The 26,768-nt window shown below is 45.6% G+C and overlaps 1 protein-coding gene across 2 annotated transcripts in view; it reads left to right on the top strand.

Annotated features, from left to right (window-relative positions):
* The window catches only part of LOC111972109 (single-stranded DNA-binding protein 3), a 148,443-nt gene that overhangs the window by 15,327 nt on the left and 106,348 nt on the right, over nt 1-26,768 (top strand). For both annotated transcript variants that reach the window (XM_023998969.2, XM_023998970.2), the window contains exon 2: nt 7,739-7,811. In XM_023998969.2, coding sequence (XP_023854737.1) covers nt 7,739-7,811 — 73 coding nt within the window. The remainder of the gene's footprint in view (nt 1-7,738; nt 7,812-26,768) is intronic.

Here is a 26,768-nt window from a genome sequence, read left to right as displayed (position 1 = left end):
TAGTCACAGAAAACCATACAGCCATTTTTCCAGCCAAAGAGAGGAGTCACAAAAAGCAGAAATAGAGATAAAATGAATCACTAACCTTTGATGATCTTCATTAGATGGCACTCATAGGACTTCATGTTACACAATGCATGTATGTTTTGTTCGATAAAGTTCATATTTATATCCAGAAATCTCAGTTTACATTGGCGCGTTATGGTCAGAAATGCATTGTCTCAAACAAACATCCGGTGAAAGTGCAGAGAGCCACATCAAATTACAGAAATACTCATAATAAACATTGATAAACGATACAAGTGTTAAACATACGAATAAAGATAAACTTCTCCTTAATGCAACCGCTGTGTCAGATTTCAAAAAGACTTTACGGAGAAAGCACACTTTGCGATTATGTTAGGTCAGCACCTAGCCACGGAAACCCATACAGCCATTTCCAGCCAAGGAGAGTGTCACAAAAGTCAGAAATAGCATTAAAATTAATCACTTATCTTTGATCTTCATCTGGTGGCACTCCCAGGTCTCCATGTTAGACAATAAATGTTTGTTTTGTTCGATAATGTCCAAAAACCTCCTTTTTGTTCGCGCGTTTTGTCCAGTAATCCGAATGCTTAAGGCGCGTGCACTAAGTCCAGACGAAAGGTTTTTAAAAAGTACAATAAAAATGAGTAGAAACATGACAAACGATGTTTAAAATCAATCTTCCGGTTGTTTTTGTCCTAAATAATCAATAATATTTCAACTGGACAAAAGCTTCGTCAATAGGAAAGGAGAAACAAGAAAGGCACGTTCCCGATCAGGCGCATGGCTGATGAATGGAAATTTCCACTGGCCACTGATTGAAAGTGCTGTATCTCCCTCATTTTTCAGAGTAAAAGCCTGAAACAATGCCTAAAGACTGGCCACATGTAGAGGAAGCCACAGAGCTCGTGAACTGGGTCCTAAGTCTTTGTATGGTGGATAGGCTTTCAATGGAAAAACAGCCTTTCAAAATAATGGTACTTCCTTGTTGGATTTTCCTCGGGTTTTCATCTACCATATCAGTTCTGTTATACTCACAGACATTATTTGAACAGTTTTGGAAACTTTAGAGTGTTTTCTATGCAAATCTACTATTGTATGCATATCCTATCTTCTGGGCCTGAGTAGCAGGCAGTTTAATTTGGGCACGCTTTTCATCCAAAATTCCGAATGCTGCCCTCTATCCTAGTGAAGTTAATTAAGAAAAAATTCTTACTTACAATAACGGCCTACTCAAAGGCATCCTGTGGGGACGGGGGCTTGGATAAAAAAAATATAAATATAGGTGTCACGTTCTGACCTTTATTTCCTTTGTTTTGTCTTTATTTAGTATGGTCAGGGCGTGAGTTGGGGTGGGCAGTCTATGTTTGTGGTTCTATGATTTTCTATTTCTGTGTTTGGCCTGATATGGTTCTCAATCAGAGGCAGCTGTTTATTGTTGTCCCTGATTGAGAACCATATTTAGGTAGCCTTTTTCCACCTGTGTTTCGTGGGTGTTTGTTTCCGTGTGAGTGTTTGTTGCCACACGGTACTGTTTCGGTTTCGTTCATGTTCACATTTATTGTTTTGTATTTCATAGTGTTCAGTTTAGGTTTTAAAATAAACGTTATGGACACTTACCACGCTGCACATTGGTCTGCCGATCCTTCAAACTTCTCCTCCTCAGATGAGGAGGACGACAGCAGTTACAGAAACACCCACCAAAAACGGACCAAGCAGCGTGGTAACAGGCAGCAGCAACAGGAGCGGCAGCAATACCTGGAGAAATGGACTTGGGAGGAAATATTAGACGGCAAGGGACCATGGGAACAGCCGGGTGAATATCGTCGCCCCAAGGCAGAGCTGGAGGCAGCGAAAGCCGAGAGGCGGCAATATGAGGAGCTAGCTCGGCAGCGCGGCTGGAAGCCCGAGAGGCAGCCCCAAAAGGTTATTGGGGGGGGGGGGTGAGGCACACGGGGAGTGTGGTGAGTTCAGGTAGGAGACCTGTGCCAACTTCCCGTGCTTACCGTGGAGAGAGAGGGCGTCGTACCGGGCAGGCACCGTGTTATGCGGTGGAGCGCATGGTGTCCCCGGTGCGTGTGCATAGCCCGGTGCGGTACATTCCAGCTCCTCGTATTGGCCGGGCTAGAGTGGGCATCGAGCCAGGTGCCACGAAGCCGGCTCAGCGCATCTGGTCTCCAGTGCGTCTCCTCGGGCCGGTGTACATGGCACCAGCCTTAAGCATGGTGTCCCCAGTTCGCCAGCACAGCCCAGTGCGGGCTATTCCACCTCGCCGCACTGGCCTGGCTACGGGGAGCATTCAACCAGGTAAGGTTGGGCAGGCTCGGTGCTCGAGACCTCCTGTGCGCCTTCACGGTCCGGTCTATCCAGTGCCACCTCCTCGCACCAGCCCTCCGGTGCCGGCAGCACGTACCAGGGCTCCAGTTTCAGCACCCCGCACTCGCCCTGAGTTGCGTGTCTCCAGCCCAGTACCACCAGTGCCAACACCACGCACCAGGCTTCCTGTGCGTCTCCAGAGCCCTGTACGCCCTGTTCCTGCTCCCCGCACTCGCCCTGAGGTGCGTGTTCCCTGCCCGGTACCACCTGTTCCGGCACCACGCACTAGGCCTACAGTGCGCCTCGGCAGGCCTGAGCCGCCCATCTGTCCAGCGCCGCCTGAGCTGCCCGTCTGTCCTGAGCCGTCAGAGCTGCCCGTCTGTCCTGAGCCGTCAGAGCCGCCCGTCTGTCCTGAGCCGTCAGAGCCGCCCGTCTGTCCTGAGCCGCTAGAGCCATCAGTCAGGAGCCGCTAGAGCCGCCCGCCAGTCAGGAGCTGCCAGAGCCGCCCGCCAGTCAGGAGCTGCCAGAGCCGCCTGCCAGTCAGGAGCTGCCAGAGCCGCCCGCCAGTCAGGAGCATTGGTCTGCCGATCCTTCAAACTTCTCCTCCTCAGATGAGGAGGACGACAGCCGTTACAATAGGACAAAACACACATCACGACAAGAGAGACAACACAACACTACATAAAGAGAGACCTAAGACAACAACATAGCAAGGCAGCAGCACATGACAACACAGCATGGTAGCAACACAACATGACAACAACATGGTAGCAACACAACATGGTAGCAGCACAAAACATGGTACAAACATTATTGGGCACAGACAACAGCACAAAGGGCAAGAAGGTAGAGACAACAATACATCACGCAAAGCAGCCACAGCTGTCAGTAAGAGTGTCCATGATTGAGTCTTTGAATGAAGAGATTTCAATAAAACTGTCCAGTTTGAGTGTTTGTTGCAGCTCGTTCCAGTCGCTGGCTGCAGCGAACTGAAAAGACCAACGACCCAGGGATGTGTGTGCTTTGGGGACCTTTAACAGAATTTGACTTGCAGAACGGGTGTTGTATGTGGAGGATGAGGGCTGCAGTAGATATCGCAGATAGGGGTTAGTTTTGTTAGGCGAGTAATCGCTCATAAGCGGTCATAAGATACGTTAGCGGCAACTTTATGTGCAAAATAAGTTACAAACAATGCGAAAAAACTAACAAAATAGCACAATTGGTTTGGAGCCCGTAAAACGGCGCCATTCCTGTCAACTGTGTCCACATTTGCCAACACACTCTTATTTACTGTAGGCTTTTGTGAAATTAATATCTTGCATTTACTTCGACTCCCTTCTCCATCACTTCTCCTGCGTACCTTATCTAATCAAGGCCATGCTTTCACTGCTGAATTATTGAAATCAAGACCGGAAAGTTAATTTGCTAACAGACTGCGCTTTAGCTGGCTAAACTTGGCGGAGGTGCCTTCATGTCTAGTGGGAGCGTAGTCTGGGAGCCTGGGGCGAGATGTCAGGACAGTTGTGTTCCTGGGTTGAGGTGGGAGATCTCCCCTTGAAGTGTGGACATAGTGCAAAGCTCCGAGCTTGCTGGGGGCTGCTGTCTGCCTCCCTGGCCCTACCTCTAATGTTAAGGCTAGCACACATCGCACCGAATTTGGATCTCTTGTTCGTCTGCCGATCGTTCACCACGCTGTGTTTTTAGGGACCACCCACTTTTCTAAATGTAAAATCGGTTCACATTGGAAATTGCGTTCAGAGGTGCTAAGTACTCTCGGCCAGCGAACGCTACTGGTGTGTCTGAGCCCTTAGGCACTACAGAGGGGATCAAACTCAACCACCTACTCAATAGTCATTCTCTGACTGAGAGAAGTCAGCTGGCCTCTGATTTCCTCATCTTTCCGCAGCATGTCATTTGTATGAACATTATCCATGATGATGGGGTTTCAGTGGCCTCTGACCTCTTTACCTGGAGTGTCACGGCAGGGCAGAGAGCATTAGGTGAGAGGGGTAAAGGGGTGGATGAGACCAGCTGAGCAATCAACTAGGATGTTGAGATTCTTTTCGAGGCACCTGAGACAACACTATGACAGACAGGAGAAGAATGAGCAACACGCTTGTCACTCGGGGGTTGTAAATATATTATTATGGAGATGTTCCCATTGGGAGGTCAGAGGACATGGTGTGTGCACTAGCTGTTTCTAGTTTCAGAGAAGGCTTTTGTATGAACATATGCCTTGTGTTTGGTGTTGTGGCTCTGTCTCCTGTCATGTCTGGCCCTGTGGTTTCCACTACGGTCGTTAGCCCTTTTGTCATCACACAGTAGTCTTAACGCCTAGAGTTTCCTCGCTCTCTCTTTCCCTCTCCACTGATTCATCTACCTGCACAGGAAGAGTCTCCACAACCCTCTTCCCTTGGCGGAGTTACACTCAGTGCTTCTGACAGTGCAACAAAAGGTGTCCCCCGAAGCCAGGATTGAATGAGTGTTTTTAAATAATGCATTAGAGACGGGGCAGGTGCCCATCACCAGGGCATAGAACCCCAGATCACACCAGTCTAGCCATGAAAATTTAATCAACTCATGGGAATCTCTGTTCGATCCAGTTCAGCGTGGACCAGCTTATATAAGCCGACGCATGCCGCTGGATATTACACACAGCCAAGAGGTAGTCTTCTTACATTTTACACCAACTGCCTCCAGTCTTTACCAGAAAACAGAAGAGTTTAAACAGCCGCACTGAGAGGCTGAGAGGGAGGGAGAGGGAGAGCATAGGTACTTCCTGGTTAAAGGAGCGCCTAATTTTTGACTGGTTGCATTAAGCTATTTCAGAGCACACTCCCGGTGCTCAGTTCTCGCTGGCTGGTTTGAATTGAAGGTGAGACCTGATTACTAAACAGCACCAAACACTTTGTTTTACCAGGAACAGTAGTGTCGTGAGACAGTCGCTTCTAAGATCAGATAAGTATGAAAATATTCCAGCCAGCAATTTGCTCCATCGCGTCATTCATTTGTATATCATGCCATTACCTATAATCCATTGTTCGGCGACCATCACCCTTGACCTACCCTCTAAGATGTCGCTCCTCTAAGCAGTCACTCCACCGTAAAAAAATACACAACCATAAAACAGAGACCGAGCAGATAAAACGCTCAAGACATAATTGCGTTCATTGCTTCCAGAACCTTTTGTTTACAGTAGATTACTAAAATTAAAGGTGTAATGAATGGCTGATGTAACAATGAGAAATAAAGTTGCAGCATGCAGAAATCGCCCCGCCATTTCCTTTTGCCAAAATTCTAATAGGTCACCTAATTTCAGTTTGTGACAAAACAAGCAATGAAGAGAATCATTGTACCATCTAAACCGCTATGAAATATATTTTTAATAACAACAAATATTGTATTTTCAGCTGTTTGAAGCTGACACAAAAACAAAACGTAAGAACGGGAAGCATAGAAATAGCGCACATAGAACATATCTACCACTTCCTACCACTTCTTACACTTGCTTTCAATGAGAATGACAGATGAATTTGGTCAGGTACCCCAAAAGGTGACATATTGCAGCTTTAAGAAGATAGGGCCCCCATTAACTAATGTCTAACGTTAGTCAGAACTGGTTTTTGGCAGACGGTGGAAGAGAAGTCTCCCACATGAAAAGCAGGCATATCGAAGGAATGATTACTTCGAGACAATTATGTCCCTTGTGCTTGGTTCAACACAATTCAATATTATCAGCCCAAGTTTTTCTGAGGCTCTGCTGCCACAGTGGACGTAACCTGATGTGACCAGACTGACAGGGGTCCCTGTCCTCTCTAAAACCACACTGTTACTGAGCTGCCTTGTTGTCCCTCTGTTCAGTCTAGCTGGGGAGAACAGGGGATATTTTCCCCCCCTAGAAGAGTGTGGGTTCAACATTAGTCCAGGAGCATTGGGAGCACAGTAATTGCCAGCACAGGCGGCTAAATGACAGTCGTAATGGATACCAAAAATGCATGCGGCAGTGTGGCTTGTCAGATAGTGTGGCTCCGAGCCTTACTTGGCTGTCTCTGCTTGCCTCTTGTTTTCATCAGCCTTCATGTTAAAGGAGGAGCTCCTTAAACCACAGAGTTGTGGCATCATGCCACAAAGGTTTAAAAAAGAATATTCTAGAGGTTCCCAATGGCTGCTCCTTAGAGTCAGCAATGTTTTTCTGCCTATCCTCATAGTGAAACAGTCTCTGGTTCTTACTGTACATGTCAATACTGTGTGCATCAGGGTTCCCTAACTGGCGGCATGCGGGCTGAATTTGGCCTGCAGGTGGTTTTATTTGGGCACACAAGTTTTCTGAGCAAAATGTTTTTGTTTTTTGTTGAATTTTCATTTTTGGACATAAACTGTAAAAACACCAAGAAATCAGCTCTAATGGATTTTAATTTGGGAAATCTGTTCCCCAAGTATTTCCACACATAATAGAGAGACACTTGATCATATACAAATGTAAGCAAGGTTTGAAATTATGTTTCAGTCAAATATTATACAGTATCATGGCCTCCCGAGTGGCACAGCGGTCTAAGGTACTGCATCGCAGTGCTTAAGGCATCATTACAGACCCGGGTTTGATCATAGGCTTTCACAGACGGCCCTGACCGGGAGACCCATGAGGTGGCGCACAATTGGCCCAGCATCGTCCAGTTTAGGGGAGGGTTTGGACCGGCCGGGATTTCCTTCTTTCATCGTGCTCTAGCGGCTCCTTATGGTGGGCCCGGGGCGCCTGCAAGCTGACTTCGGTTGCCAGCTGGATGGTGTTCCCTCCAACACATTGGTGCGGCTGGCTTCCGGGTTAAGCGTACAGTGTGTCAAGAAGCAGTGCGGCTTGGCAGGGTCGTGTTTCGGAGGACTCATGGCTCTCGACCTTCGCCTCTCCCGAGTCCGTCCGGGAGTTGCAGCGATGGGACAAGACTGTAACTACCAATTTGATATCACGAAAAAGGGGTAAAAGTACAAAAAAAGAAAAAGAAACGTATACAGTATCTGTTTGGGCTTCTTGTGGTCAATTTGCAGTCTATAAATTATTTGTAATTATGTTCCGGCCCCCCGACCATCCGCTCAAGAAAAAAATTGGCTGTGACTGAATCTTGTTGATGATCCCTGGTGTACATACTACAGGTCTGAACTCAAATACGATTGTGTTTTTGATTGTGACAAAGCCTTCCTCCTCCTGCTTAATTACACTGGCCTGTAAGGAGAGATCCAGTATAGCCACATTTTTCACCTGAGCACCAGTGGGTTAGGCTGCCTGCTACCCCAGGAGGGAGGGCGGGTGAGAGATTCTCCAGAGTGAGGAGGAGGGGAAGGAGGAATGGAGGAGGTGTGAGATGGAGCCTTAATGCTGACCCTTTTTCTCTTTGTTTTACAGGTTAGCTTTATATGTGTATGAGTATTTACTGCACGTCGGTGCACAGAAATCAGCACAGACCTTCCTGTCAGAGGTAAGAAACAGCTTTAGAATAACTTTGAGGTGAATGGATGAATGGGATTTTTCTCCATTGTATAGCGAGGGATGGAATCTACATTTAGCGGTAGCCCTGGGGTCAAGGAACAGTTTTGTAATCTCTGCTTTGTAACACCAAGTAATTGGATCCCAAAATGTTGGATACAATGATTTAAATGTAATGGGCCAAGACTAAGCTTGTATTAGTCTTAAGATTTCTATAAGGACAATACAAAATGGCAGCTATTCTATTTGCTTTCCATAACAACACCTAGGCCACGCACTTCCCCTATTAGTCTGATAGCCCCTGAAATGTCAGTGAGGTAAAGCCCTTCTAATGTGTTGCATCATCTTCCTTAATGGACATCCTTCCTCATAATGGCCTAGTATTCAGGCCTTCCCCTCTATAACACCTCCACGTCTTAAGCAGCTCACTTAATATTGTACCGTTATAGCTGTGGAAGAACTTTCCTGGCACACAAATCACTGTGGACTATATTTTTCATGTTAAAGACAAACGTTATATTTCTATTATGTGGCCGCTGTTCCTTTTCCCTAGGGCCAGGAGAATTCCTGGCCCCTTATCTTGTGCAGGAAGCCATAAGTAGGGCCATGAGTTTTTCCTTCCCAGGTTACTTGGTCAGGACAAATTCATGTCCCTGCTTATACTATGTGCCTCTGAAACTTTTAGCAGTTAGGTTAAAACCTCTTAAGGATCCGCCCCTTCTTTAAATTTTCGCCTTAAATGACACACCCAAATCTAACTGCCTGTAGCTCAGAACCGGAAGCAAGGATATGCATATTCTTGATACCATTTGAAAGGAAACACTTTGGAGTTTAATTAAGCAGCTCACTTAATATTGTACCGTTATAGCTGTGGAAGAACTTTCCTGGCACACAAATCACTGTGGACTATATTTTTCATGTTAAAGACAAACGTTATATTTCTATTATGTGGCCGCTGTTCCTTTTCCCTAGGGCCAGGAGAATTCCTGGCCCCTTATCTTGTGCAGGAAGCCATAAGTAGGGCCATGAGTTTTTCCTTCCCAGGTTACTTGGTCAGGACAAATTCATGTCCCTGCTTATACTATGTGCCTCTGAAACTTTTAGCAGTTAGGTTAAAACCTCTTAAGGATCCGCCCCTTCTTTAAATTTTCGCCTTAAATGACACACCCAAATCTAACTGCCTGTAGCTCAGAACCGGAAGCAAGGATATGCATATTCTTGATACCATTTGAAAGGAAACACTTTGGAGTTTGTGGAAATGTGAAATTAATGTAGGAAAATATAACACATTAGATCTGGTAAAAGATAATACAAAGAAAAAAACTAGTTTTCTTTTTTGTACCATCATATTTGAAATGCAAGAGAAAGGCCATAATGAATTATTCCAGCCCATGTGCAATTTAGATTTTGGTCAATAGATTGCAGCAGTGTATGTGCAAAGTTTTAGACTGATCCCATGAACCATTGCTTTTCTGTTGAAATGTTTGTATCAAGACTGCCAAAATGTGCCTAATTGGTTTATTAATAACTTTTTAAGTTCATAACTGTGCACTCTCTCAAACAATAGCATGGTATTCTTTCACTGTAATAGCTACTGTAAATTGGACAGTGCAGTTAGATTAACAAGAATGTAAGCTTTCTGACAATATCAGAAATGTCTATGTCTTGGGAAATGTTCTTGTTACTTACAACCTCATGCTAATCACATTAGCCTACATTAGCTCAACTGTCCCGTGGTTGGGACAACGATCTTTTGAGATCCTTAAAAGGTTTAATTCAACTCCAGTATCCTTAATCAGTGATACCCTGGATGCTCATACTAGTCTATTTAGCTCCTATATTCTTTACCATTCATTTAGCCAGCAGTGAGAGCTCGACACCTCTAGAGTGGTGTTGATGCCTATGCTCATTTGGTTCATAACTGTTCTTAAAACACTTGCCTGGCTACCCAAACTACTTGTTCCTGCAAAACGCCAAGCCCACAGATATTAGTTTTACTCCGCAACGAGTCTGGATCGGAGTACCTCCTTGACGATTTCTAGAACGCAAACATGTTCTAACTGTTCTGATTGGTCCCAGAAACCGATGGTTTGAGCCAGAACACACGTAGGTAAAGCAGCGTTTTAGAAAATGTGTCATTGGCTTTGATACTCTGATTGGTTAGAAATTATCCAAATGCTGATGACTTTGTTTTGTACAACACCCCTAATTTTGAGATCACCACAAACAACTTCAATGATGGCAGTCTTCGACAGAAGTATGTAGCCATCATAGAGCAGTGGAATAATTCAGTTTGAGTCGTCAGGCAATTTAAACACTCCCATGTGTTAGTCAGAATAAATAAGTGTAGTTTGATGGGTGAATGGGTACACTTAATAATAGTTAATAATAGTGTTCTTAACCCCCGGACCTGCTAAGGTGATCCCTTTCATGTGCAATGAAAGGTTGTGATGTTTCTAATTTATTTAATATAAAACACTCTCTGGCCTGTGTTCAAGCACAGAACTATTTCAGTGGTGTGATTCACCCAGCTCACATTTCCACATTTCTCCTCGCTGTATTATAATCTGTTCAGCTGTTATCATGTTATTACATACAGCATTGATGTTCCACCACTGTTCATGACTGTACCTGTGTGTCATTGTGTTCAAACATGCTTTGAGGTACATGTATGGAGCATGGCCCAGGCCTACATGAAATATTTGGAAGATACAGACACAACATTGTTTGCCTCAGTTGGGTTTCCCTTTGTCAACCACACAGGAGGAGGAACGTTAGACGACGGTTTTCTAAAACGGCCTCATTTTCTTTGAGATACTCTCAAGACATGGAATCAATGGCACAACATTATACACAGTATGCTATATTTATTTATTTCCCCTCGAGCTTTACAGTGTAGGTAGCATAAACGTAACAACATGTAACATATGGATTTACATTAGTATACACATCAAAAGGCCCAATGCAAAGTTACACCTCACTTTTTCTATTTTTCGAGTTATAACATAAAACAGATCTGAAAGTCTTGTCGGAAAAGGGTTTTTCTGGGGTATGGTGTGATATGTAGGACCCGGCAAGCCAGCCTATACCCTATAATGTAAACTCCAACAGAAATAACTTTTAAATGTATAACTTCAAATTGTTTGCGCTGATGACTACTAGTTTCAATTACATTTTCAACCAACTTACAAGCAAATATGTAATAAATGTATTTTTACAAATCAACCTGCAAGGTTGCTAGCCAACTAGCCTGCTAACATTAGCCTTACCAGCCTGCCAACGTTACATTAGCAGTGCATGAGTTAGCCAGTTGCTATCAACCCTTAGCTTACAGATACATTAAAGTAAACCAAAGTTTTAGAACTACATAATGCCATCTAACCAGTTATGAAAGAATATTAACTGCATATAGCCATCTTAGCCAGCAGCCAACTAACATTAACTATTTAGCCAACTAGCTAGTAGCCTAGTCAACTACCACAGTTATGGTCAGCAAGCTAGAGCCCAACTACTGGAGATGAGCTAGAACACAACTAACACAACACAACCAAAACATAACTGCAGATTAAAAGCAAAGAGATATTGATTGCTGGTGCCCATCCGATTGTAAAACTTTTAAAAGCGTGCATGCTGAGTTGGCTACCAAAGCAAGGGGGAGGCGGGCACTTCGCCGGGCAGAGGGAGAGTCAGGGAAATCTTAAATGGATAGATTCCAGATGTCCAGACTTATAGGTAACCAGATCGTGACTTCAACTAAGTTACTTACTAAAAGTCTTTGACCACACTGTTTTATTACATTGGTGAGTAAAACTCAAGGTTCCTACCCTTTAAGCTTAATTGTTGCTCGTTATCTTTCACAATTAATCATAAATTCCGTATATGTGGAAGTATTATAAAAACATAACTGACCTGTTATAAGAGAGCAGCCTTCAATGGGACTGAAATAATCTGTCACTCTCACAGGTTAATGATCATATTATAAAAGGGTGGATATCAAGGTAGCTGTTCAGGTGTTATGTGTGTTTGCAAGGCTAAATCAAGCCACAACCTGGACAGGTTAACACAACAGAACGTCATACAGTAGTCTAGTCAATCACAATGCTGAGAAATCAATGCATTGTGCCTTAAACCTTTCAGTACAGCAGCAGGGTTTGACTAAGTGCCAACAAGACACAGAAGTGGACTAAAATATTAGTTACAGATCTGGGACAAGCTCAGAGAGATTAAAGGTCCAATGCAGCCTTTTTTAAATCTCAATATCAAATCATTTCTGGGTAACACTTAAGTACCGGACATTGATTGTTTTCAATTCAAATTGTTAAAAATAAACAAAAATAGCTTCTTAGCAAAGAGCAATTTCTCAAGCAAGAATTTTTCTAGGGCTGTCTGAGAGTGGTTTGAGCGGGGAGGGGAAAACTAGCTGTTGTTGGCAGAAGTTTTGGAACCCTTTACTGAGTTACAGTTTGTATACGGAAATCAGTCAATTGAAATAAATTCATTAGGCCCTAATTTATTGATTTCACATGACTGGGAATACAGCTAGGCATCTGTTGGTCACAGATACCTTAAAAAAAAGTAGGGTAGTGTATCAGAAAACCAGTCAGTATGTGGTGTGGGCACCATTTGCCTCATGCAGCGTGAGAAATGTCCTTCGCATAGAGTTGATCAGGCTGTTGATTGTGGCCTGTGGAATGTTGTCCAGCTCCTCTTCAATGGCTGTGTGAAGTTGCTGGATAGTGGCAGGAACTGGAACACGCTGTCGTACATGTCAATCCAGAGCATCCCTAACAAGCTCAATGGGTGACATGTTTGAGTATGCAGGCCATGGAAGAACTGGGACATTTACAGCTTCCAGGAATTGTGTACAGATCCTTGCGACATGAGGCCGTGCATTATCATGCTGAAACATTTTTCATTTTATTTATTTAACTTGATTTAACGAGGCAAGTCAGTTGAGAAGAAATTCTTATTTACAATGACAAGGGGGTTGAAGGCGGCAGATGAATGGCATGACAATGGGCCTCAGGATCTCACCACGGTATCTCTGTGCATTCAAATTGCCATTGATAAAATGCTATTCTGTTTGTTGTCTGTAGCTAATGCCGGTCCATACTATAACCCCACCGCCACCATGGGGCACTCTGTTCACAACGTTGACATCTGCAAACCACTCGCCCACATGACGCCATACACGCTGTCTGCCATCTGCCCGGTACAGTTAAAACTGGGATTCATCCGTGAAGAGCACACTTCTCCAGTGTGCCAGTGGCCATCGAAGGTGAGCATTTGCCCACTGAACTCAGTTACAATGCTGAACTGCAGTCAGGTCAAGATCCTGGTGAGGATGACGAGCACGCAGATGAGCTTCCCCGAGATGGTTTCTGACGGTTTGTGCAGAAATTCTTCGGTTGCGCAAACTCACAGTTTCATCAACTGTGTGGGTGGCTGGTCTCGGAGGATCCCACAGGTAAAGAAGCCGGATGTGGAGGTCCTGGGCTGGTGTGGTTACATGTGGTCTGCGGTTGTGAGGCCATTTGGACGCACTGCCAAATTCTTGAAAACGACGTTGAAGGCGGCTTATGGTAGAGAAATGAACATTTAATTATCTGGCAACAGCTCTGGTGGTCAGCATGCCAATTTCACGCTCCCTCAAAACTTGAGACATCTGTGGCATTGTGTTGTGACACAACTGCACATTTTAGTGGCCTTTTATTGTCACTAGCACAAGGTGCATCTGTGTAATGATCATGCTGTTTAGTCAGCTTCTTGATATGCCACACCTGTCAGGTGACTGGATTATCTTGGCAAAGGAGAAACGCTTACTAACAGGGATGTAAACAAATGTGCTTATGGAACATTTCTGGGATATTTTATTTAATCTCATAAAACATGGGACCAACACTTTACATGTTGCATTTTTCTTTGGTGTAATTTACGGCCTGGTGATGTCATCAGCCAGGTGTCATGACTCTCCTGTGAGGATCCAAGAGATTAGGTTACAGTGGATCAGCTCTACAGAGCTCTCTCTCTCCCGTAGAGGGGGAGAGGGATGGATGTGGGGGTTTTATGACACCTCACGTCGATCGTAAACCATTAGGCAGCAGATGAGTCCTTTGGGGCCTAGTTTGGGTGATCGGAATGTCTGCTTGCCTCATGAAGTGTTAACCAACCCAAAACTACAACATCAAACAATGGACACAGGGACAATATTTCATCCTCCGAAATTTTGGTAATGAGGGATCTCAGTGCAGCGCGCCGACACCGGCCTCGGGGACGACCCGGGGGCGAGGCGCAGGGCGATCCGGATGGAGGCGATGGAACTCCTTTAGCATAGCTGGATCCAATATATCCCCCACCGGGACCCAGCACCTCTCCTCCGGCCCGTACCCCTCCCAGTCCACGAGGTACTGCAGGCCCCTCACCCGGTGTCTCGAGTCCAGAATGGCCCGTATCGTGTACGCCGGGGACCCCTCGATGTCCAGAGGGGGCGGAGGGACCTCCGGCACCTCACCTTCCTGCATGGGACCAGCTACCACCGGCCTGAGGAGAGACACATGAAACGAGGGGTTAATACGATAATACGAAGGAAGTAACAATTGATAACACACCTCGTTTATTCTCCTCAGGACTTTAAATGGCCCCACACACTGCGGACCCAGCTTCCGGCAGGGCAGGCGGAGGGGCAGGTTTCGGGTCGAGAGCCAGACCCTGTCCCCCGGTGCAAACACGGGGGCCTCACTGCGGTGACGMTCAGCGCTCRTCTTCTGCCGTCCACTCGCCTGACGCAAWGACTCCTGGARGGCTCTCCAGGTCTCCTTAGAGCGCTGCACCCACTCCTCCACCGCAGGYGCRTCGGTCTGGCTCTGATGCCATGGTGCCAGAACCGGCTGGTACCCCAACACACACTCAAARGGTGACATGTTGGTAGAGGAGTGGCTTAGTGAYTTCTGGGCCATTTCWGCCCAGGGGATGTATCTTGCCCACTCCCCTGGCCGGTCCTGGCAATACGACCGCAGAAACCTACCCACTTCCTGGTTCACTCTCTCCACCTGCCCATTACTCTCCGGATGATACCCCGAGGTCAGGCTGACCGAGACCCCCAGACGCTCCATAAACTCCCTCCACACTCGGGACGTAAACTGGGGACCCCGATCACAAACGATGTCATCGGGCACCCCATAGTGCCGGAAGACATGGGTGAACAGCGCCTCCGCATTCTGTAGGGCCGTAGGGAGACCGGGCAACGGGATAAGACGGCAGGACTTCGAGAACCGATCCACAACGACCAGGATCGTCGTGTTCCCCTGAGACAGGGGAAGATCAGTGAGAAAATCCACCGATAGATGGGACCACGGCCGTTGTGGAATGGGGAGGGGTTGTAACTTCCCTATTGGCAAGTGCCTAGGAGCCTTGCTCTGGGCGCACACGGAACAGGAGGAGACATAGAATCGCACGTCCCTCACCAAGGTAGGCCACCAGTACTTCCCTCTAAGACCTCGCACCGTCCTCGAAATACCCGGGTGACCTGACGAGGGTAGACTATGAGCCCACCGAATCAATTGATCACGAACAGCGAGCGGCACGTACCTACGACCCTCCGGGCACTGTGGAGGCGCAGGTTCCTCCCTTAGCGCCCGCTCGATGTCCGCGTCCACCTCCCATACTACCGGTGCTACCAGCTTAGCCGCCGGAATGATGGGAGTAGGATCGATGGACCGGTCCTCAGTGTCGTAGAGGCGGGACAGCGCGTCGGCCTTAGTGTTGAGGGAACCTGGTCGATACGAGATCGTGAAACGAAATCGGGTGAAATACATGGCCCACCTTGCCTGACGAGGATTCAGTCTCCTAGCTGATCGGATATACTCCAGGTTACGGTGGTCAGTCCAGATGAGGAAAGGGTGCTTAGCCCCCTCAAGCCAGTGTCTCCACACCTTCAGGGCCTTAACCATAGCCAACAACTCCCTGTCCCCCACATCATAATTCCGCTCCGCTGGCCCGAGCTTCTTCGGGGAAAAAAAGCACAAGGGTGGAGCTTCGGTGGCGTACCCGAGTGCTGTGAGAGCACGGCTCCAACCCCAGCCTCGGATGCGTCCACCTCTACTATGAACGCCAAAGAAGGGTCCGGATGCGCCAACACTGGCGCGTCGGTGAACAGCGCCTTCAAACGACGGAAAGCTCCGTCCGCCTCTGCTGACCACTGCAAACGCACCGGCCCCCCCCTTCAGCAGTGAGGTAATAGGTGCCGCTACCTGACCAAAACCCTGGATAAACCTCCGGTAGTAATTGGCAAACCCTAAGAACCGCTGCACCTCTTTTACCGTGGTCGGAGTCGGCCAATTACGCACGGCCTTGATGCGGTCACCCTCCATTACCACCCCCGAGGTGGAAATGCGATAACCCAGGAAGGAAACGGCTCYTTTGGAAAACTCACATTTCTCCGCCTTCACGTACAGGTCATGCTCCAGCAGTCACCCAAGAACCTTGCGCACCAGAGACACATGCGCGGCGCGTGTAGCGGAGTAGATCAAGATATCGTCAATATACACCACCACACCCTGTCCGTGCAGGTRTCTGAGAATCTCGTCGACGAAGGATTGAAAGATGGCTGGAGCATTCTTTAACCCGTACGGCATGACGAGGTACTCATAATGGCCAGATGTGGTACTAAACGCGGTTTTCCACTCATCTCCCTCCCGAATACGCACCAGATTATACGCGCTCCTGAGGTCCAGTTTCGTGAAGAACCGCGCTCCGTGAAATGATTCCACCGCTGTAGCGATGAGGGGTAGTGGGTAACTAAAACCCACAGTGATGGAATTGAGACCTCGATAATCAATACACGGACGCAAACCACCCTCCTTTTTCTTCACGAAAAAGAAACTCGAGGAGACGGGTGACYTGGAGGGCCGAATGTACCCCTGTCCCAGGGCTTCCGTGACATATGTCTCCATAGCCAACGTCTCCTCCTGGGACAAAGGATACACGTGACTCCTGGGTAGTGCAGCGTTTACCTGGAGGTTTATCACGCAATCCCCCTGTCGATGCGGTGTTAATTGGGTTGCCTTCTTCTTACTGAAGGCGATAGCCAAATCGGCATACTCAGCGGGAATGCGCACGGTGGAAACCTGGTCTGGACTCTCCACCGTTGTCGCACTGATGGAAACTCCTACACACCTGCCTGAACACTCATCAGACCACCCCTGGAGAGCTCCCTGTCTCCATGAAATCTTAGGATTGTGAATAGCCAGCCAGGGAATCCCCAGCACCACCGGAAACGCAGGTGAATTGATAAGGAACAGACTAATCCGCTCCTTATGATTCCCCTGCGTAATCATCTCCAGAGGAATCGTGGCCTCCCTGACCAGCCCTGACCCTAACGGTCGACTATCTAAGGAGTGCACGGGGAAGGGGGGGTCTACCTTAACTAACGGAATCCTCAACCTCTGGGCGAGTCCGCGATCTATAAAGTTCCCCGCTGCGCCTGAATCGACTAGCGCCTTATGCTGGAGAGAGGAAAAAATGTAAGAAAAAAACTAATAAAAACATGTGACCAACAGGAAGCCCTGGGAGAGTGTGGTGCTGACTCACCTGGGGTGACCGAGGAGTGTTCTGCCTGCCCTCTCGACTCCCAGATAGACTCCTCCAGCACCGACCGGAAGTGTGCCCTCTCCGGCCACAACTGGTACAGGAGGAGCCTCCTCCTCCGTTCTCCCTAGATGCAGCCCCCCCCTAGCTCCATCGGGATGGGAGCGGGAGGGCCAGGAGGTGGAACTGACAGGACCCTTTCAGAACGTCCGCGAGCAGCTAGCAGATGGTCTAGCCGGATCGACATGTCTATTAGCTCATCCAGGCTGAGCGTAGTGACCCGACAAGCCAGCTCCCTGCGGACGTCCTCTCTCAGGCTACACCTGTAATGGTCTAACAGGGCCCTGTCGTTCCACCCCGCTCCAGCGGCCAAAGTCCGGAATTCCAGCGCGAAGTCCTGCGCGCTCCTCGTCCCCTGCCAGAGATGGAACAACCTCTCACTCGCCGCTCGGCCCTCCGGAGGGTGATCGAACACGGCCCGGAAACGGCGGGTGAACTCCGGATAGTGGCCCCTCGCTGGGTCGGGCTCGTTCCAGACGGCATTGGCCCACTCTAGGGCAAGAGACGAGGACACTCATGCTCTCCTCGTCCGAGGGAGCCGGCCGAACGGTGGCCAGGTAGAGCTCTAGTTGTAGCAGGAATCCCTGGCACCCCGCTGCCGCTCCATCGTACTCCCTCGGAGGCGTAATACGCAGAGCGCTGGCACCGGATTCCGCTGGAGGAGATGGTAGAGTTGCTGGTGGGAGGGTAGGTGGGGTAGTAGGGAGACCACTCCTCTCCCAACGGTCCATCCTCTCCATCATTTGATCCATCGCTGATCCGATGCGATGGAGGATGGACGTGTGATGAAGGACTCTCTCGTCCATCGTGGGGAGAGGGGTGGTCGCTGCTCATGCTGACTCCATATATCTTGGTGCGGGCTTCTGTAACGACAGGAGAATGATGGGTGTGGAGTCAGGCGCCGCACCACAAGCCCGCACCACAAGCCCGCACAAACACAAGCGGGCTAAACGAACTTAAATAGTACCCACCCCAAAAACCCAACAAGGAACAGGTGAAACCAATTAGACAAAAACAAACGAAAAGGAAAAAGGGATCGGTGGCTCTAGTAGACCGGCGACGACGACCGACGAGCGCCACCCGAACAGGAAGGGGAGCCACCTTCGGTGATATTCGTGACATGGGGTAAGCTGTCATTGTAAATATGAATTAGTTCTTAACTTGCCTAGTTAAATATATATATATTTTTTTTCAAGAATGTGGAAGATTAATGTCTATTTTGTGATGTAATTAAAAGTTAAATGAAGACGTTATAACGAAACATTAACTAAGAGTTTTCATACGGTGTATATCATGTTTACATACTTTACGTTGTGTGGAAAATATCCAGGATAAAGAGAATATTTTTGTGATGGTAAAATTGTGATTTTAGTTCTCTAAACGAGATCATAGTAAATTCTGATACCTTGCTTTGTAACTAGCTACGCCCCAGGGAACCCAGAGAGCGTGTCAGCAAGACGGAAAGCCCCCTTTTTACCCGAGAGTATAAAGAATTTGAGAAAAGAGTTAACGTATCAGACTAGGATGACCACGAGCTGCAGTCGAGGTCTACGATTAGTTGCGACCCCGAAAACGCTACACGAGGTTGAAGACAAAGGAACCTCTTAACAATCAATGCTACAGTTGAGTTGCTGTTCTAAGTACTGTATCTAAGAAGGTGAATTTAAGCAGGACCATCCGGTTATTCTCTTCAAGTCATCGTTTGTCTACACTGCTTTCATCCCCACCCTGAGATCTACACGGCTATTAGCCGTCCTCAGAAGACCACTCTTCCAGAACGAGTACAAGGAAACAGACAACTAAGAGAAAGGACATTGTGACATCCTGTGGACAATCAGAGACTTACACCCGAGAATGAATGAGACGGCCACCCAAAGAACAATGCCTCCATCGAACCTTTCTTACTAAGCGGCATCGGCCCCCGAAGGCCTGGGCCCAACAGAGATACCCAACGAAGACCTTCAACACTTATATACATGTACATGCATTACACTTCTTACCCATAAGAGCGGAAGTTCGGGGCAAGGTATTAGGGCTACTATAATTATAGTTTCCAAATGTATCCCAGTGTTGCCTCACACACACACACACCACACACACACACACACACACACCCACACACACACACACAACACACACACACCACACACCCACACACACACACACACACACACACACACACCACACACACACACACACCACACACACACCACACACACACTCAATCTCCATCTGGTGTAACACGTGTCATATTGTGTTGGTCCGCAAGGGGCCTGTTGTCATTGTATTAAGTTCTAATCAATAACCTATACCGTGTGTGTACATTATCTTATCATTTAGCTTGTTAGTAAATAAATAATCAAATCAATTTTGTATGGAATGATTAGTGAGACCCGGGGTTTGTGCAGATTTACGAAGTCTATGACGTTCAGAATGAGACTGATTATTATTTGATGACTGATATGATATCTTATTTCTTGATTTAATTCGGGAAATGGTAACTCTTTAAACAAACTTTTCCTGTGGTTCCCCAAATTCCTAATGTGTTAATTGTTACATGATTAATTTAATTGAGTAATAATTAAACTTAGTAGGTAATTATTTATGAATAGCAGTCCTTACATTAATGATAGTCACGTCACGACACAGGGAAAACTCCATCAAACCAAAACGGGCTGAGATTTTAGGCGGTCTTTACAAACAGCTCATACTAAAAGGGCATTATCATCAATTTCACAGTAGCATTCCAATCTTTGTATGTATGTACAGTTGAATTAGGAAGTTTACATACACTTACGTTTGAGTCATTAACCTCTAATTCCTCCCAAAACCCGGATCCGGGAGCACCCCCCACAGTAAAAAAAGCTGACTAGCATAGCCTAGCATAGCGTCACAAGTAAATACTAGCATCTAAATATCATTAAATTACAAGTCCAAGACACCAGATGAAAGATACACATCTTTTTGAATCCAGCCATCATTTCTGATTTTTAAAATGTTTTACAGGGAAGACACAATATGTAAATCTATTAGCTAACCACGTTAGCAAAAGACACCATTTTTTTTCCTCCACCAGTTTTTTTACTCCATCAGTAGCCATCACTAATTCAACCAAATAAAGATATAAATAGCCACTAACCAAGAAACAACTTCATAAGATGACAGTCTGATAACATATTTATTGTATAGCATATGTTTTTTTAGAAAAATGTGCATATTTCAGGTATAAATCACAGTTCTACATTGCAGCTGCAATCTGAAATAGTGCCGAAGCAGCCAGAATAATTACAGAGACCAACGTCAAATACCTAATTACTCATCTTAAAACTTTTCTGAAAAATACACAGCGTACAGCAAATGAAAGCCCAACATCTTGTGAATCCAGCCAATATGTCAGATTTTTTAAGTATTTTACAGCGAAAACACAATATAGCATTATATTAGCTTAGCACAATAGCCAGAAACACAAGCAATTTACCAACAGCACAGGTTAGTGATCGTAACAATACAGCAAAAGATATATAATTTTTGACTAACCTTGATATACTTCGTCAGATGACAGTCCTGTAACATCATATTACACAATGCATATAGGTTTTGTTCGAAAATGTGCATATTTAGCAGCACAAATCGTGGTTATACAATGTGATCAGTGGCAACAGGTCATGCATTCTGGCCGGCGCCATCTTGGAAAGGCACCTAATCTAATCAATAAATAATCGTAAACTTGACTAAAAAATACAGGTTGGACAGCAAATGAAAGATGCATTAGTTATTAATGCAACCGCTGAGTTAGATTTTTAAAATTAACGTTACTAGACATACAGTGTGCGTTACAGCCAGACTAGTGCCGCAATAATGGCGGACAAATGCGTTTACATTTTTCCACATAAATACGGAATAACTCATTAAAGGCTCTTACTTTTGGACGAGCTTCCATCAGAATCTTGGGCAAGTGGTCCTTTGTCCAAAAGAATCGTTGCTTGGTTGTAAAACGTTGTCTTCAACTTCGGAATTAGCAGCTAACATTAGCTATGTGGCCACAACATGCCCAAATGTTCAAAGCGCAATACTAAGGAAATTCCGAAAATAGCAATATACTCGCATAATCTGATATAACTCGGTTTAAAATAACTTCGTTATGATGTTTCTAACACCTATATCGAATTAAATTACAGACGGATATAGCTAAGGCCGATAACTGAGCGTTTCAAAATGCCATCCTGAGCTCCCTTCGTTCCTTGGCCTTTTATAAGCTCTGAGAACTACGTAGAAAATCCATTCCACTTCTCATTGGTTACTGACATCCAGGGGAAGGCGGGTGCAGTTCATGTCGACCCATAGGATACATACAGAGCTTTAAACTGATCTGAGAACAGAGCCTCGTTTTCAGACCTTCGCAGTTCCTGTCATAAATTTCGCTGCAGAAAGAGTTCTGGTTCACCCACAGACATAATTCAAACGGTTTTAGAAACTAGAGATTGTTTTCTATCCAATAGTAATAATAATATGCATATTGTACGAGCAAGAATTGAGTACGAGGCAGTTTAATTTGGGAACGATAAATGTCCAAGTTGAAACAGCACCCCCTGTAGTGAACTAATTTTTCAATCACTCCACAAATGTCTTGTTAACAAACTATAGTTTTGGCAAGTCAGTTAGGACATCTACTTTGTGCATGACACAATTTATTTTTCCAACAATTCTTTAAAGACAGACTATTTCACTTATAATTCACTGTGTCACAATTACAGTGGGTCAGAAGTTCACATACACTAAGTTGACCATGCCTTTTAAACAGTTTGGAAAATTCCTGAAAATGATGTCATGGTTTTAGAAGCTTCTGATAGGCTAATTGACATCATTTGAGTCAATTGGAGGTGTACCTGTGGATGTATTTCAAGGCCTACCTTAAAACTCAGTGCCTCTTTGCTTGACATCATGGGAAAATGAAAAGAAATCAGCCAAGACCTCAGAAAAATGATTGTAGAACTCAAGTCTGGTTCATCCTTTGGAGCAATTTCCAAATGCCCGAAGGTACCACGTTCATCTGTATAAACAATAGTACGCAAGTATAAACACCATGGGACCACGCAGCCGTCATACCGCTCAGGAAGGACACGCATTCTGTCTCCTAGAGATGAACATACTTTGGTGCGAAAGTGCAAATCAATCCCAGAACAACAGCAAAGGACCCTGTGAAGATGCTGGAGGAAACAGGTACAAAAGTATCGATATCCACAGTAAAATGAGTCCTATATTGACATAACCTGAAAGGCCACTCAGCAAGGAAGAAGCCACTTCTCCAAAACCGCCATAAAAAAGCCAGACTACGGTTTGCAACTGCACATGGGGACAAAGATTGTACTTTTTGGAGAAATGTCCTCTGGTCTCATGAAACAAAAATAGAACTGTTTGGCTAGAATGACCATCGTTATGTTTGGAAGAAAAATGGGGTGGCTTGCAAGCCGAAGAACACCATCCCAACCGTGAAGCACGGGGGTGGCAGCATCATTTTGTGGAGGTGCTTTGCTGCAGGAGGGACTCGTGCACTTCACAAAATAGATGGCATCATGAGGCAGGGAAATTATATGGATATATTGAAGCAACATCTCAAGACATCAGTCAGGAAGTTAAAGCTTGGTCGCAGATCGGTCTTCCAAATGGACAATGACCCCAAGCATACTTCCAAAGTTGTGGCAAAATGGCTTAAGGACAACAAAGTCAAGGTATTGGAGTGGCCATCACAAAGCCCTGACCTCAGTCCTATAGAAGATTTATGAGCAGAACTGAAAAAGTGTGTGCGAGCAAGGAGGCCTACAAACCTGACTCGGTTACACCAGCTCTGTTAGGAGGAATGGGCCATAATTCACCCAACTTATTGTGGGAAGTTTGTGGAAGGTTACCTGAAACATTTGACCCAAGTTAAACAATTTAAAGGCGATGCTACCAAATACTAATTGAGTGTATGTAAACTTCTGACCCACTGGGAATGTGATGAAATAAATAAAAGCTGAAATACATCATTTTACTATCATTCTGACATTTCACATTCTTAAAATAAAGTGGTGATCCTAACTGACCTAAGACAGGGCATTTTTACTAGGATTAAATGTCAGGAATTGTGAAAAACTGAGTTTAAATGTATTTGGCTAAGGTGTATGTAAACTTCTGACTTCAATTGTCTGTCTGTCTGTCTGTCTGTCTGTCTGTCTGTCTGTCTGTCTGTCTGTCTGTCTGTCTGTCTGTCTGTCTCAAATCAAAAATATGTCTGCAGCATTGAAGGTTCCCAAGATCACAATGACCTTCATCATTCTTAAATGGAAGAAGTTTGGAACCACCAAGACTTTTCCTACAGATGGCCGCCTCCGGCCAAACTGAGCAATCGGGTGAGAAGGGCCTTGGTCAGGGAGGTGACCAAGAACCCGATGGTCACTCTTACAAAGCTCCAGAGTTCCTCTGTGGAGATGGGAGAACCTGCCAGAAAGGTAACCATCTCTGCAGCACTCCACCAATCAGACCTTTATGGTAGAGTGGCCAGACGGAAGCCACTCCTCAGTAAAAGGCATATGACAGCCCGCTTGGAGTTTGCCAAAAGGTACCTAAAGGACTCTCAGACCATGAGAAACAAGATTCTCTGGTCTAATGAAACCAATATTGAACTCTTTGACCTGAATGCCAAGCTTCACGTCTGGAGGAAACCTGGCACAATCCCTACGTTGAAGCATGGTGGTGGCAGCATCATGCTGTGGGGATGTTTTTCAAGTGCCGGAACTGAGAGACTAGTCAGGGTCGAGGGTTAAGATGAACAGTGCAAAGTACAGAGTTCCTTGATGAAAACCTGCTCCCCAGCGCTCAGGACCTGATGGGGCGATGGTTCACCTTCCAACAGAACAATGTCCTTAGGCACACAGCCAAGACAATGCAGGAGTGGCTTCGGGACAAGTCTCTGAATGTCCTTGAGTGGCCCAGCCAGAGCCCGGACTTAAACCCAATCGAACATCTCTGGAGAGTCCTGAAAATACCTGTTTTTCTTTTATTATTATGGGGTATTTTGTGTAGATTGATGAGGGGGAAAAAACTATTTAATAAATGTTAATATAAGTCTGTTACGTAACTAAATATGAATTCAGAAAGTATTCGGTCCCCTTGACTTTTTCCACATTTGGTTAAGTTAGACTTATTATTATTTTTACTAATCATTTCTCCACGATTTTGTGATATCCAATTGGTAGTTACAGTCTTGTCCCATCACTTCATCTCCCCTACGGACTCGGGAGAGGCGAAGGTCGAGAGCCAAACGTCCTCCGAAACATGACCCTGCCAAGCCGCACTGACACACGGATGCCAGCCGCACCAGTGTGTCGGAGGATACATCGTCCAGCTGGCAACCGAGGTCAGCTTGCTGTCGCCCGGCCCGCCACAAGGAGTCGCTAGGACAAGGATATCCCAGCCGGCCATACCCTTCCCAACCCGGACGATGCTGGGCCAATTGTGCGCTGCCTCATGGGTCTCCTGGTCACGGCCGGCTGTGACACAGCCTGGGATCAAACCCGGGGCTGTAGTGATGCCTCAGACACTGCGATGGAGTGCCTTAGACGGCTGCGCAACCCGGGAGGCCCTTCATTACAGCCTTATTCTAAAATGGATAATATGACCGGTGTCAGTAAAACTTAGGCAAAAAAAAGTAATAGTTAATAGTCACGATTGCTCTATAGAACATGTAAGCAGCCTAACCAGCTCTGCTAGCGCGAGTAAAATGGTCAGTGAGGTATTCTCATTTGTATCTGGAAGTAGCTAACTAGAAAGCTAGCCAACTTTAGCCAGTTAGTTTTGGTGCTTGGTTGGGACAACGCATGCATTGGCAGGCAAGTTACAGAAGGATGAGCAGGCTATTCCCCATTGTTTATCGGTGCAATTTCGATGGTTAACTATACTGAACAAAAATATAAGCGCAAAAACTTTTGGTCCCATGTTTCATGAGCTAAAAAACAGGGAATTTTCCGTACTCACACAAAAAGCTTTTTTCTCTTATTTTGTTTACATGTTTATTAATAACTCACAACCTTGATTTGGTCTTGTGTAGCAAATTTTGAAATTGTGTTTTTTACATTGGATAAAAGTTGAGACTTTTTGAAAGTTGATAAACTAGTAAACTTACTTTTGAGAAAATGGCCTTTGACTGAATGTTTTAGTATCTAGTGAAGAGCTCTTCTTTGTTGTCTACACCCATTCAGCATAGTTTACACCTTCTTAAGCTTTAGACCCACACATCTCGTTTCGCTCTTGGAGCGTTTAAAGCGCACACTTGGCGCTCTGGCCGATGATTTGTTTAACTCTGGATAACATGAACAGCCTAACCAGCACTGCTGGCAACAATTTCATTACTCTTTTTTGCCGACGTTTACTGACACCGGCCATATTCAACGGGTGTTGTACCCTTTAGCTTAAGACATGTAGCTAGGTAAACAACGTGTAAGATCACACACGTAATGTTAGCTAGTTAAACAACAATGAACATAGTGCCAAATCATGTCGTTACTACCCTGCATGAATCTGCTGGGAGCTAACCAATCAGGTTCAATGTCAGCTAGCTAACATTAGGCTCTAGCAAAGCAAACGGTTCTGGAATACGAATAATGTCATACATGTAACGTTAGCTAGGGAGCCAGCCAGCTAACGTTAGCTAGCTAACAGTACACTTTAGCTTGAAATGAAACTCCTTTCTGTCAAAATTTGAAACGTGTAATATCTGAAAATGTATCTAGCTAGACTATCTTACCGGTATACATCATCATGCATGATGGACACGTCTCCCTGTAACCGATGCCATGTCACGGTTGCCCTTTGTTTGAAGATGTAATCCAGAGACCGGTGTTTTCTCCATCTCTTTAACTATCATACTCTAATTCCACTGATTTCAAAACTCGATCCTCCAGAAAGTGGAGAATAACACTTATGCAGCTCCACTACACGATACATTTAAAAAAGCTGCGTTCGACAGGATTACCAACACAGACTGACCAGCTCAAATATACAGAAGCTTTCTATATGGCAGACCAATCCGAACCCCGAACTCGGTATGTCAAGCCCACTCATTATCTCAGCCAATCATGGCTAGTGGGAAGGTTGCTCTTTTTCTTTGGTTTAACCAACAAGGCTCTTAATTTATCAATTTTATTCTTATTTACAGATGTCATACAAGTTTGTTATTAAGGCACATGAAAGTTCACATGTTCCAGAAGGCATTTCTGCCCAAAAATGCATTAAAAAAAGTAAAATGACGTGACTTGCGACATCTGCC

The sequence above is a fragment of the Salvelinus sp. IW2-2015 genome, linkage group LG13 (genome assembly GCF_002910315.2).
Source record: "Salvelinus sp. IW2-2015 linkage group LG13, ASM291031v2, whole genome shotgun sequence".
NCBI lineage: Eukaryota > Metazoa > Chordata > Actinopteri > Salmoniformes > Salmonidae > Salvelinus > Salvelinus sp. IW2-2015.
Note: the sequence above shows the minus strand (reverse complement) of the source record. Positions and strands in the feature narration are given on the sequence as shown.